This window comes from Cavenderia fasciculata (genome assembly GCF_000203815.1).
Source record: "Cavenderia fasciculata unplaced genomic scaffold Scf_ET2XIPL01COFD4-5, whole genome shotgun sequence".
Lineage (NCBI taxonomy): Eukaryota > Evosea > Eumycetozoa > Acytosteliales > Cavenderiaceae > Cavenderia > Cavenderia fasciculata.
Window position 1 is genome coordinate 162,365 of NW_004457695.1, and position 12,732 is coordinate 175,096.

The 12,732-nt window shown below is 35.0% G+C and overlaps 4 protein-coding genes across 4 annotated transcripts; 3 read left to right on the forward strand and 1 right to left on the reverse strand.

Annotated features, from left to right (window-relative positions):
* Positions 1-1,491: 1,491 nt before the first annotated feature.
* Positions 1,492-2,699, forward strand: DFA_07650 (uncharacterized protein; the record flags this gene model as incomplete). Its single annotated transcript, XM_004355094.1, has 3 exons — positions 1,492-1,566; positions 1,910-2,051; positions 2,671-2,699. 3 exons carry the CDS (start codon positions 1,492-1,494, stop codon positions 2,697-2,699), a joined length of 246 nt encoding a protein of 81 aa, XP_004355146.1.
* A 1,893-nt stretch (positions 2,700-4,592) lies between these two features.
* On the forward strand, positions 4,593-6,369 carry DFA_07651 (uncharacterized protein; the record flags this gene model as incomplete). The annotated part of the gene is made up of 3 exons (XM_004355095.1): positions 4,593-5,129; positions 5,196-5,832; positions 6,095-6,369. 3 exons carry the CDS (start codon positions 4,593-4,595, stop codon positions 6,367-6,369), a joined length of 1,449 nt encoding a protein of 482 aa, XP_004355147.1.
* A 276-nt stretch (positions 6,370-6,645) lies between these two features.
* DFA_07652 (uncharacterized protein) lies at positions 6,646-8,988 on the forward strand (the record flags this gene model as incomplete). Its single annotated transcript, XM_004355096.1, has 4 exons — positions 6,646-6,727; positions 7,113-7,258; positions 7,637-8,208; positions 8,949-8,988. 4 exons carry the CDS (start codon positions 6,646-6,648, stop codon positions 8,986-8,988), a joined length of 840 nt encoding a protein of 279 aa, XP_004355148.1.
* A 59-nt stretch (positions 8,989-9,047) lies between these two features.
* Positions 9,048-12,445, reverse strand: gxcZ (RhoGEF domain-containing protein; the record flags this gene model as incomplete). The annotated part of the gene is made up of 6 exons (XM_004355097.1): positions 9,048-11,246; positions 11,337-11,425; positions 11,509-11,589; positions 11,692-11,845; positions 11,917-12,114; positions 12,194-12,445. 6 exons carry the CDS (start codon positions 12,443-12,445, stop codon positions 9,048-9,050), a joined length of 2,973 nt encoding a protein of 990 aa, XP_004355149.1.
* Positions 12,446-12,732: the final 287 nt, after the last annotated feature.

Here is a 12,732-nt window from a genome sequence, read left to right on the forward strand (position 1 = left end):
TATTGGGATGGATTGGATTGATTGATTGATTGGTGATGGATGTGATGGATGTATACAAGAACTTATATAGTAGTAGTAGTAGTAATAGTAATAGTAATAGTAAAAGTAATGGAAGGATTAAGATAAAGTAAAGTAAAGTAATAAATTATGTGTATATTTTGGTTGGAGAGGGTGGTGGTTATATGATGATGAGTATATGAGGGTAAGGGTATTATATATGGTGAGAAGTGTAATATTACAGGCTATGATATTTAAAAAAAAGGGATTAAAAAAAGAGTAAGTATAAGATTCGACTGGAAAAATAGATAGATTGATTGATTGATAGATAGATTGATTGATATTAAATATTTTTATAATGAAGAAGAGATTGGAAAATTAAAACTACAAAAAAAGAGAAAACAATTAATTAATTATAAAAATGGATTTTAAAAAAAAAAATACAATTGTGTGACAATTATAAATAAGAGTGTGTAGCAGGCAAGCAAGCAAGAAAGCACAACACAACCAACCACAAACAAACAAGAAATGATGACTACTAAATTATTTTTATATAAATATTATTATTATTATTATTATTATTATTATTATTATTATTATTATTATTATTATTATTATTATTATGTGGACACCACTTTCCTAGGAATATATGAAGTGTAGTTGATGTTGATACCAATAATGTTGGCAACTAATGCGTGAAAATATTATATATAATGGCAGATGTGATCACACTCTTTTTCTCTCTCTCTTTCTTTCTTTCTTTGTCTGGGTGTGATCAGTGCCCCACCGCGTTGTTGTTGTTGTTGTTGTGTTGTAGATGGCGATGTTGTTGAGTGAATTTTAAAAAAAAAAAAAGGTAAACAACAATTGTATATTTGGTGAAGATCTTGTTTTGGTCTTTTATAGAGGAGGAGGAGCAGCACAACAGAGCAGAGCAAGCATACATTGCATAAATAATGATTTATGAATATTTAAATTAATTAGTTTTAGCTGCGTCTTGACAAGGATCAGCAACACAAATTTCCATCAGAAAACCAACAACAGAGAAGCAAGTAGTAGCAACACAAAAACACAAACTATGCAATCATGTGTTCTTGTTTGATGTGAGCTTGATTATGTGATGATTGTTGTACAACTCACACTCTTTTTCTCTACTTGTCAACACAGAGTAAGTGAGTGAGTGAATGACTCTACTTTTAAAAAGGATGGTGTGTGGTGTGGTATGGGTGGGCATAGATATTGGTGTGTAGTGATGATTAGGGGGGATTGACGGTTCTGAAACAGTGTGGTGGGTGGGTGGTAGTGTAGGAAATCTCACATTCAAGCACATATATGCAGTAGCGCACTCGCTAGCTTGGCTCACTCTGCCAATAATATTATTTGCAGAATGATGGTGTGGTGGTGGTGGTGGTGGTGGTGGTGACCGCCAACCAGCCAACCAGCCAACCAACTAACCAACCAACTTTTGTGCTTAAGATATATGGTGGAAAATGAATGTGTACATTGTTGTTGACCAGTACTGCTTGTGATTCAATCACGCGTAGGGAGGTTGTTCGTTACATATTATATGTATGTATGCATACACATGTTGTTTTGTTGTTATTGTCGTCGTCGTCGTCGCTGTTGCAACACACAGACACATAATTATATAATTGTAATATTATATTGCAATTTAAAGAAGAATTGTGATTGACAGTATTGGAATTTGACTCGGCTCATGAAGTATGATGAGTAGTAGTAGTAGTAGTAGTAGTGTGATTAAAAGGAGAAGGTGGTGGTCTGTTTTTCTTCTTTCTTCTTCTTCTTCTTCTTCTTCTGCTGCCTCTTTCAACTTTGATGATTTAAAGTTTGTGCTCTGCGATATCTCGGCGTTGTGATAACTACTACCTTGTACTCTTATAGTAGGTTGTAGAGCAGAGCAGAGGAGAGGAGAGGAGAGGAAGCAGAATGGGTGCTTGGTGGTTGGTCTAGTTGGTTGGATAGTTGGTTGGTGTACAGAGACTTTGTCCATTCGTTTACGACTGTCATCTATCTTGTCATCTATCACTATACTAGTATGATATGATATGATATGATATGATATGATATGATATGATATGATATGATATGATATGATATGATGGCTGTGTTCTTATTCTTCTTCTTGCTCGATTTTGTTTGGTTTTGGTTTATTTGAAACTTGACTGTGGGGAGGTCAAAAGAGTATAATCATTGTGCTACTCAAAACTAGAGAGAGAGAGAGAGAGAAGACAAGACAGACTACCATACATTATAATACTAATAATGAATGAATCTGATGATCACATGTGCACTACCTCTTCCTCTCTCTCTCTCTACTACAAACAATATTGGGATGAGATGGCAAATATATGAATGTATGTATGATTTTGATGATGATAGTGATGGTGGGTGGGTGGGTTGGTGGGTATGTGATGATTCTTGATCGGAAGTAGTCCTTATCCATCTTTCATCTCATCTTATCCTATCTATTCCTTATATATAACATATCTATCCTAACCTATCTTATCTATCTATCTATCATCTATTTATAATTACTTACATTATGTATTGTACAAATGAGCTAGCTAAAACAAATAATAATATGGAGTATTGATTGATTGATATGGTATTACCTCCTATTGTTTGGTTTAGTATTGTTGTTATTATATATAGATATAGGTATGACTAGATTATATAAATAAATAATATAAATAATTAAGTTGTTGTTGTTGTTGTTGTTGAAATAATGAAGATGATGAATATGAAAAAGAAGTATTTCTTTAAAGGTTAGTAGTATTCTTTAATTAGTAATTGTGTGGATGGATGAGATGTATGAAAACAACCAAGGAAGAAAGTAGGAGTAGGAGTAGGGAGGGAGGAAGTGCGAGCGGATAGGATAGTGTAGAGTAGTGGAATGGATGTGCTGCGTTTATTGTCGATTCGAGAGAGAGAAAAAGATAGAGAGGAATAAGGAGAATTTGATGATTGATCTCTTTGTGTATCTCTTTAGATGAGTATTCTTAAAAATAGTTTGAAAGAGAGAAAAAAGAACTTTAGCAGCCAAGAGGGAACCGTGATAATAGGTGGTGATTTGTGTTACTCTCTCACTCACTCTTTGCATCGAGAAACCTTATTGGGTGGGTGCCCCCATGTCAGTTAATGTCAACAAAGTTGTTGGTGTGTGAGTTAGTGTGAGTGTGTTGTTGACAATGGTGATGATAATGATGATTTCAGGAGGATCATATGATGAGTTCTGCCCCTTTTTAAAAGAGTGTGTGAGAGATCCAAAGATTGATTGATTGATTGATTGATGTCATCAAACATTGTTTGTGACGCAAGAGGAGGAGAGGTAATTAATGATTGGTTGGATAAAGATACTAACAATTATGATTATTATATTTTATATATATTATATATTATTCTGTTTTCTCTTTGCTGATATGATACTAGTACTAGTATAGGTGTGCAATGATCTCTTTTATTTTCTCTGTGTCTCTCTAGAGAGTGAGTAAATATATAAACAAATAATAATAATAATAGGGAAGAGGTGTGCTACTCAACAGACTGGCTTGCTAGCTAGTAGTAGAGAGTGAGTGACAGTGTTGCTCTACGAATATAGTACTCTCTATCCAGACATAAAGCAGGCAAATAATAATAATAATGACAATAATAATGGGTGGGAGAGGTAGTAGGTAGGGTGGGGGGGTAGGTAGTGCAGGGTATGGCGGTACTAATAGTGATCAAAAAGAAAACAAGAAGAATCTCACCGTTGTTGCTTGAGACAGAAAGTTTCCGCTGGCCCCACACAAAGCAGGGCACAGCCCCTCCTATCAACTATTTTTTTTTTTTTTTTTTTTTTTTTTCGCCATCACAATCGAGTTTTCTCAACTGACCAATGGCATTTCGAAAGTACAATAAAATAGAATTCACCAGAATGACCGTTAGGTTTCAATGGAGGAGAGAGGAGAAATGATTGGGTTGGATTTGGCTATCTATCTATGGGGTGTATAGAGTTATTTGGCTATGGATATGGGGTTTGTCTAAAACCGACCACATCACCTCTTGCATGGGTTTGGCCCTCTCAATCAAATCGACAACGAATTCTGTTTTTCGCGACGACTATTCGCTGCAAATCAAACGCGAGTCACAAGTCAACGAGCATGCCCCATTGAACCCAACCGACTCGTTAACTATAAAGAGTTATAATAGACTGCAAATAAAGAAAGAGAAGACTGTTCTGAGTTTTGGGTTCTAGTCTCTCACTTGGGAATTTATAATAACAAACAAATAGAAAAGGTAAATGAATGGTTGATCATTGCACCCTATGCAGCAAAGCAAGCAAAAGTCACACCATTCAATGAGTCACCAACCATAAATTTAGTGAACATCGCCAGCGCCTGTTGTCATCAATTTCGAAAATAGTCATAGACCAACTATTGGCGCCAACCAAATCCAGAATGCCGCAATAGGCATGGATGCGAGACGTGTTCTCCCGGCAAAAAGATAATCGAGATTGAATGTTCACAATCGACCAATCAAATCATTTGTTTTTTTTTTGAAAACGAAAAATGTAAAGATAAGAACTTATCAATTGGATGAATTCACAAGAGAGGGTGGATTTTCAACTTGAACATCTCAATCAGTCTAAATTCAAGGATCACTACACACCAATACCTTGTAATGATCACAGCCAAGGTAAAAACGTTGATATGTTGTACAAATGCGTCGTTTGTAATGAAATTAGAAATGGTACAACACCCAAGAACTTGGTACATAATTGCCAAGTAGCTTCTGATCAACCATCGACAAAGAAAGAATTTTATAATTCATTGTCGAAGTTTATCATTCAAAACAACCTCGCATTTCATGTCGTTGATGGAGACAGCCTGTGGATATTATTGGATGTGGTTAACAGGTATATAGGTGGCACAAATGGTTTGAGAATCACTTCTGTCACTATGAAAACAAAGATAAATGAGATATATTCCGATACCAAAACACATATTAGTGAATTGGTAAAGAATTTGCACAATATTACAATCACATTGGATGGATGGGAAGCAAACAACAATGATAGATTCTTGGGGATCACAGTCCATGGTCTTTTATTTGACATGACGCAAAAGGCTCATGTAAGTACTTATCCTCATAGAATCATGACTGTTTCTATTATACTAATAGTTTCTTATCCTCTCTAGAGATTTTATGCTACCCTTGGTTGTAATCATTTCACTAGCAACCACACTGCTGTCAACACTGTCGAAAAGATCAAACAAGTTGTGAAAGAATTCAATCTTGATCTTACTAAGGTAGACATGGTTGTAACAGACAACGCATCTGTTATGAACAAAACAAGGGAGTTGCTAATCGCTGACTTCCCCCAAGCCAAACATCAAGGTTGTCTTGCCCACTCCCATCAACTTATTGTTGGTGAGTTTCTAAAGCTCAAGCAAGTTGAAGATATCAAATCAATCTATTCTGGAATTTCCAAACACTTCAAGCACTCTGGGCTGGCATACGAATCTCTTTGGGGTATGACCAAGGAAGATGAACCATTGGTCAGATTTCCTAAACCTACCGTGGTTAGGTGGGGATCATGGTATGATAACCTTGAAAAATTGAAAAAGTCTATTCCTTCTTTGAATAGATATATTCAAAAGAAACAATTAGAACCAACAAAATCTCAAGGACTAGTCATTATCACACCTGCAATAGAGACTCAAATTGATCTCATATTGGGCCAATTAAAGACTGCAAGAGAAATAACAACCCAAATTCAGGGTCGATCAATTTCAGTCTCGGATGCTTTACCGTTCTTGAAGAGGCTAGAAGATAGTTTCTTTAAACATACCAAGTTAAATCAAAATGAATGAGATCTTACACCAACAAGATCAAAGTTTGACGAGGTATTCGCTCAATACAATACCAACTTTTATAAATTGGCACCACAATACGCACATACCTTTAGATGATGATATTGATGGCTTTATCCAAGAAATTAACCAGTGGCACATCAAGCGTGGCGTTTCTTTTGGCAACCAGCTCGAGAGAAACAATCATATTCGAGCTTGTCTGATTAGACTCAACTCAATTTCAGATGGTCGTGATTTTAAAGATAGACCTGATCCTCTTGACTGGTGGAACGATCAAAAGAACGCAAACTGGGTGGAACCACTCAAAGAATATGCACTATATGTCCTTGCCCTTTGTTGCACTTCAGTCGAGTCTGAGAGGCTGTTTTCGTTTGGTGGTAAAATAGTGAACAAATCAAGATCCTCCCTTTCGCCTTCAGCAACACATCAACTCTCTTTATGTAAATCAAATCAACACTTATGTATCTATGATCAATTTATACACAATAAACCTCCTTAACAGATCGTGTTCATTGACCCACACCAACTTTTTTTATATTTTTTTATTCATTTTTTCCAAAAGTACCTCACACCCACTATCTTTTGTTTGCAAAATTGGTTTTTTTTGCAATGAGTAATTTAATTTCTTTAAGTCAAACATCTACTATGGCAGTTACGGGTAGTAGTTGGAGTACAAGATTAAAATAAATAATAGAAAAGTTTTTTACAACAAACGAATGTCATTATTATATTCAGCACATATATATAGATATTATTGGTATAAGATAAAGTCAAAATGGAGGAATTAGCAAGCACAAAGCAAGATCAGAAACAGGTGTATGGAGAGATTTTAGGTGTTTTAACAGTCTTTTGGGAATGTAAATCAAGGCTAACATTACAAAAGGTCTTGGTGAGAGAACAAAAGGAGCGATTGGAAGCAGCTGTGATGCTTAGACTAGAGCACGGGGAGATTAGCAACAAAAATATTAGCTTCGTTTTGGGATTAGAAGAATATGAAGTATCAAGGGCACTAAAGAAGAAATCTATAGTACCTCGCCAAAAGACACTTACACAAGAGGAAGAGGAAAAGATAATAGCCAAGATCAAGATATCTATTCAGCAGAATAGACCTATGACAAAGACAGATGTCAAGATTTTGGCACTCAATCTCTGGAAAGAGCGAACGGGCACAAAGAGAGAAAAGATGCTGTCAGACTCTTGGTGGAGAGGTTTTAGATCGAGATACGTAGATCTCAAGCTTAGATATGTTCGCTCTCAAGATTATAAAAGGTGGTTCTGACGCATGGATCAAGGAAACTAGAGATTTCATAGTAAAACATGGTATCAAACAAGAAAATATATTCAACATTGATGAAAAGGGAGTTCTCTTCACAGATACTAAACAAAAGGTAACTATAGACAGTAGTGATTATACACATGCAATTGATTAGAGTTTACTAATAATTCAATGTCTTTGTCACAGGTTGTCATGTTTGTTTATAAAAATGCAAGGGAGACACTCAAACCAAAAGTTTTTAAACAAACTCAGTCCCAACACTTTACATTGGTAGGAGGAATAACAGGATTAGGTGGTAGTCTAAAGCCTTATTACGTTTTGCAGTTTCCAATCAAAAAGAATTGGTCCATTACTAGTAAAAATGAATATGGCTATCTGGAAGTTAATAAGAGTGGCTATGTAAGATGATTTTTTAAAAATTTTCTTTTTCTACAAAATCTAAATATTATAATTAATTAACACACTCTTGTCTATAACTAATCGTATATAGGTAGATGAGTCAATCAAGCTAGACTGTGTCCAATTTTTTGTTAAACAGCTGACAACACCTGGCGACAAGTTACTTTTGGTCGACAATCATGGAAGTAATTTTAGTCCTGAATTACTTCAATGGGCCAATGAAAACAAGGTTCACATTAAGAGCTTTCCATCCAATATGACACATATCTTACAACCTTTGGATCTTGTCATTTTTTCATCATTCTCTCAATCACTAAAGAATATGATACTAAAACAACTTCAAGACAAACCCAACTTTAAAATCGCACCCGAACACTACCAACAGTTTTCATACTTTGCATGGGTCGAAGCAACAAAGCCAACCAACGTAATGGCTGCTTGGAACAAGTCAGGTATCATTAATTGTTCGCCACTCTCACCACAAGATCAGGGATTGATACCAAAACCACCCAAGGCAACAAAAAAATCTTCAAAGGCTCTTGCTCTTGTTCAAACCACTTCTAATGCATTGGTAACGACAGATTCTTTACCACACAAGCAAAGATCAATGATGATGAGAGATAAGATGAGTACAGGCACTGTCTGGACCGACGACACAAATCGGTATGTTTAAACGATAACAACTACTACCCATTTTTTACTAACCTAATTTTCATTTAAATCAAAGAGACTTGGTTATTCATTATAAAAAAGAGACACGAAAGAGAAGACAGCCAAAAAAATCAGACCCTGGAGATGTTAACCTGAGCCAAGTTAACAATTATAACACCTTTAACCAAATTAATGTGGCTACCGGCGAAATGCGAGATGAAAATAATAGACCAGCTAAAAGAATAGCCTATGAAAGCAATACCAACTCATCATCCCAACTGTCAACCACTATTCAAAATCCTTCCTTGTCTCTTCCGTCAAATCCCTATTTAATAAATTCTTGCATTGAACTGTCTTCCCCCATATTCCCCATATAAATTGGGTCACCCCAAACTTTTTATTTTCCTCTTTGCAAAAAAAACCAATTTTGCAAACAAAAACAAGTGGGTATCAGGGTATGCAAACTTCCTGCGTACCTCAGCAATTTGAGGGTACCCTCAAAAAATATTATTATTTTATTAGAAGTTCGGTTTTTGAATTTTTTTTTCAACCCAAGGTATGCCGCGGTATGGGGTCACACCTTAAGGTACCGTTTTTATGGTTTGATTTGGGTTGCGATTATTATTTTATTATGACTTTTTTTTTTTTTTAATTATTATTATTATTAAATAAATATTATTGTCAACTAGGAATACAATGTTGTTGTGATTGATTGATTGTGTTTTTTGAATAAATTAAATAAATTAAATTAGTAAGGTGATTGGTTGGTTGGTTGGTTGGTTGGGTGATTAGTGATGACAGGTGGTTGGTTGGTTGGTGCGGTGATGTTTGGATTATCAATATATTATTAATTAGAGTAAAGATTTATCTCTCTTTTTTTGATCTTGTTTCCATTTTGGTAATTTTCTAAATTGATCAATGTCCATGGCAAATACTTTTGAAAATTCTTCATCTGTCAAATAACTCTCTAGTTTGAGTTGATCTAAATCTGATTTCCTTGATTTAACTTGTTCCAATGTTAATTGTTTGAAAAGTTCATCATTATTTATGCTGCTTTCCTGTTGTTGTTGTTGTTGTTGTTGTTGTTGTTGTTGTTGTTGTTGTTGTTGTTGTTGTTGTTGTTGTTCGTCAACAGTGACAGTGGAGGTGGGGGTAGTTGTCGAAGAAGAAGAAGATAGTGAATTGGAGTTGGTTGGTTGAGTTGTATTTGTTTGTTGTTGTTGTTTGTTAATGAGAGGACTATCTGGAGGTGTAACTTGAGTGGTTGGAGTAATTGAACCAGATGGACTATTTCTATTACTTGCACCATTAACTGATGTTTGTGGTGGTGATGAAACAACATCAATTGAAATGGTTGGTGTATCTGCTGCTGCTGCTGCTACTACTTGAGGAGTAGTAATCTTTTCTTCCTTTGTTGTAGTTACTGTCGTAGTAGTATCATCATCAACTTGTTTATCTTTACTACTCTTCTTTCCAAATAGACGTTTGAGTGTAGAATGTGATCGACCACGAGTTTCAGTTTCCGATGGCTTTTTAGTACCCACTTCAATGTCATCGACCGATGTTTTTCTTGATGTTGATTTCTTGCGTGATGTCGGTCTGTTGGCCTTGGAATTGGGTGACGTAGCAGTATCTGATACTACTGAATCAACATGATCATCTAGACCGACAACTGTGGTGGTGGTGGTGTTGGCAGTGGTACTTGTAGTTGAAAGAGTACTATCATTACTCTTTGATCTTTGAAGGTCTGATTCAGAGTCTGTATTTTCATTATCACTATCGGTCGCAGAGTGTGGAGCATTTGCTCCATTATTAGATCCTCTCATAAACCCAAAGAATGATGCAAATAGTGACTTGTTTTGGGCTTGTGGAGATGAAGTGTGATTGGCGGTGGTAGTGGCAGTGGTCGTGTTTTCTTTACTTGGTGATCCAACTGGTTGATCCAAACCACTTGTAGCGGTAGTGGTAGTACTAGTAGTACTCGTACTAGAAGTAAGATGACCATTTGGAGAAGATGGAGTGGAACCTGATCCAGACCCAGACCCAGAAGAAACAGATTTACTTTCATTTCTACGTTTAATAAGTTCCTTGTCTGCAGTTGGTTGTTGTAGATTGTCAGTTTCTTCTAGTGACTTTGGTTTGTTCAAGTGGAGTGGATTTGATTTGTTTTCTTTGGTTTGTATTTCCTTGTCGACCAATTCTTTTGAGAGTCGTTTGACGTGTTGACACCACTCTTCCTTTTCTTCGGGTGTCTTTGCCAGCAGACTGAGAGAGTGTTCAGGTGACTTGATTGAGAATTGGAGTGGATTGCCATTGACGCTAGACTCAACGGTACCGTTGGTCAACTCGATGGTACCATGATACTTGACCTTTTTATTGCTACCACCACCGATGATTTGTTTGACTGGACGACCATACACAACAATATCGTTAAAGAGGTAGATGACAACCTCATCCTTTTTAGTGTTGGTAAATGTATTGCATTGGATGTACTTTCGAGTGGGCACAAATAGTTGTGGTACCTTGCCCACCAAATTCGATTGAATCTCTGTGAATTTTTGAAAGTTTTCACCTTCACGTTTACGTTCGTTGAGGAAATGTGCTGTTTGTTTCATTTTTTCGGTGGCTTGGCACAGTGATTGGTAGTCTGGGTGGTCGGTCCAAGTACGTTTGACGAGATCGGCCAAGAGAAGGTTGTAACGCGGTACTCTTTGAATGGGCATAATGAGGAATGCTGTCAGGTCAAATCCACGACATATCGGGTTGGTAAAGCATTCCTGTAGTGCTTGTACAACCTTTTCCTTTTTTTTAACCTCGTCTATCGTCTGCAAAGCATTGTTGTAGTTTTGAATATACGAAGTGTATACCTTTAGGAAATCTGAAATCTCTAAAAAGATGTCACCCAATCTCGATATAGGACTCCAAGAATCCAATCTAACCTTTAACTTTTCAACCAATTTATTTCCAAATGCATGTATAATATGAATATCTGAAAAGATTGATTTAATTTGATCTTTTGTTAATAATTCATTTAATGATCCCATATATGTCTAAATATACAATTAAAAGAAATTAATTAATTAATACTCTGATCAGATAGAGTATATATATATATATGTTGGATATAATTTTTAACATACAGTAATACAAATATTTAATTTTAAAACATAATCCTTTTCAGTTTGGAAAATTTCTTGAATGATTTTATCTCTATATGCACAATCTCTCTCTTTACAAAATGGAGATGGATAAAATGTAATTAATAAAATGTGATATATATATTTAAATATTTAAATATAAATTTAAACATACTTAATTTATGATATAATCTTCTTGCTTTGAAACCTCTCCATATTTTTTGAAATGCAACTACACCTTTTTCAAATTTTATCACTTGAAAATAATAATAATAAATTAATAATTGTTGTTGGGTGGATATATATATATATATATATATATATATTATATTATTTTGTGTTTTTTTTTTGAACATACTATCCATTTGATTTCCAGATAATAAAGCCATTTGAGTTTTTAATACAACAGCACCTTTTCTTGAACCCTTTAATGCTTTGGCAGGTTCTTTAATTTGAACCAATAATGATTTTAATGTTATTAATTGTTCTCCAGTTGGCATTACAACTGGTGTCTAAAAAAGGGGGGGGGGGGGGGGGGTTAATCAATATAGTTGATATTTAATATTATTTCTTCTTTCATTACCTTTGGATCAATTGGTTTCATTGTAGTATGAAAACCTTTTGATTGAGCAATAGAAGCAAGTGAAGAAAGACATTCAACCACTTTAACCATATTCTCTCCATGCCATAAATCATTCAATTGGAATCTTTTATGTTTTGGTACACCCAATTCTTCCATTGCTTCTAAAAAAAAGATAATATTTTCTTGTAATTTAAAGTCCTAAAAATAATACAATATTGTATTAATAATCTATTCTATTCTATTCTCTCTCTCTAGTTTAGTTTGTGTTTTTACTTACAACAGTTGTACTTTCTTGAACTTTTGGAACACTGTCTGCCTGCAGGGAATTGGCCAAAAAACACAACACAATTCCACTCTTTAGGTTTAGTCGCAGATCACCTTTTAATTGAATCTGTAGGACAGACTCTATCCATTGTATTACATTTTGTTCTGTACGTAGATAACTCTTTACTCGTTCATCTGTTATTTGATTGTAGTTGATTGCCAATGCAAAGTTGGATTTGGTTCCTTTTAATGCTGGTCTACTCATCTCTCTCTCTCTCTCTCTCTTTTGATTGTTTTTTTTTTGTTTTAGAGTTAAGGGGGGGAGGGGGGAATGATGAATTAAGCAACTATAACTAATATATATATCTTGATTGATCTGATTGTTATCTATCTATTTATTATTTCTCCTCCTATTATTATTATTATTATTATTATTATTATTCTCTGTACACTGATTATTGATCAAAGTATTTTGTGAGGATGATGTTGATTCTCTCTCTCTCTCTTTCTTTCTTAATTACAGATGTATAAATCTCTTTATGATAATAAGAC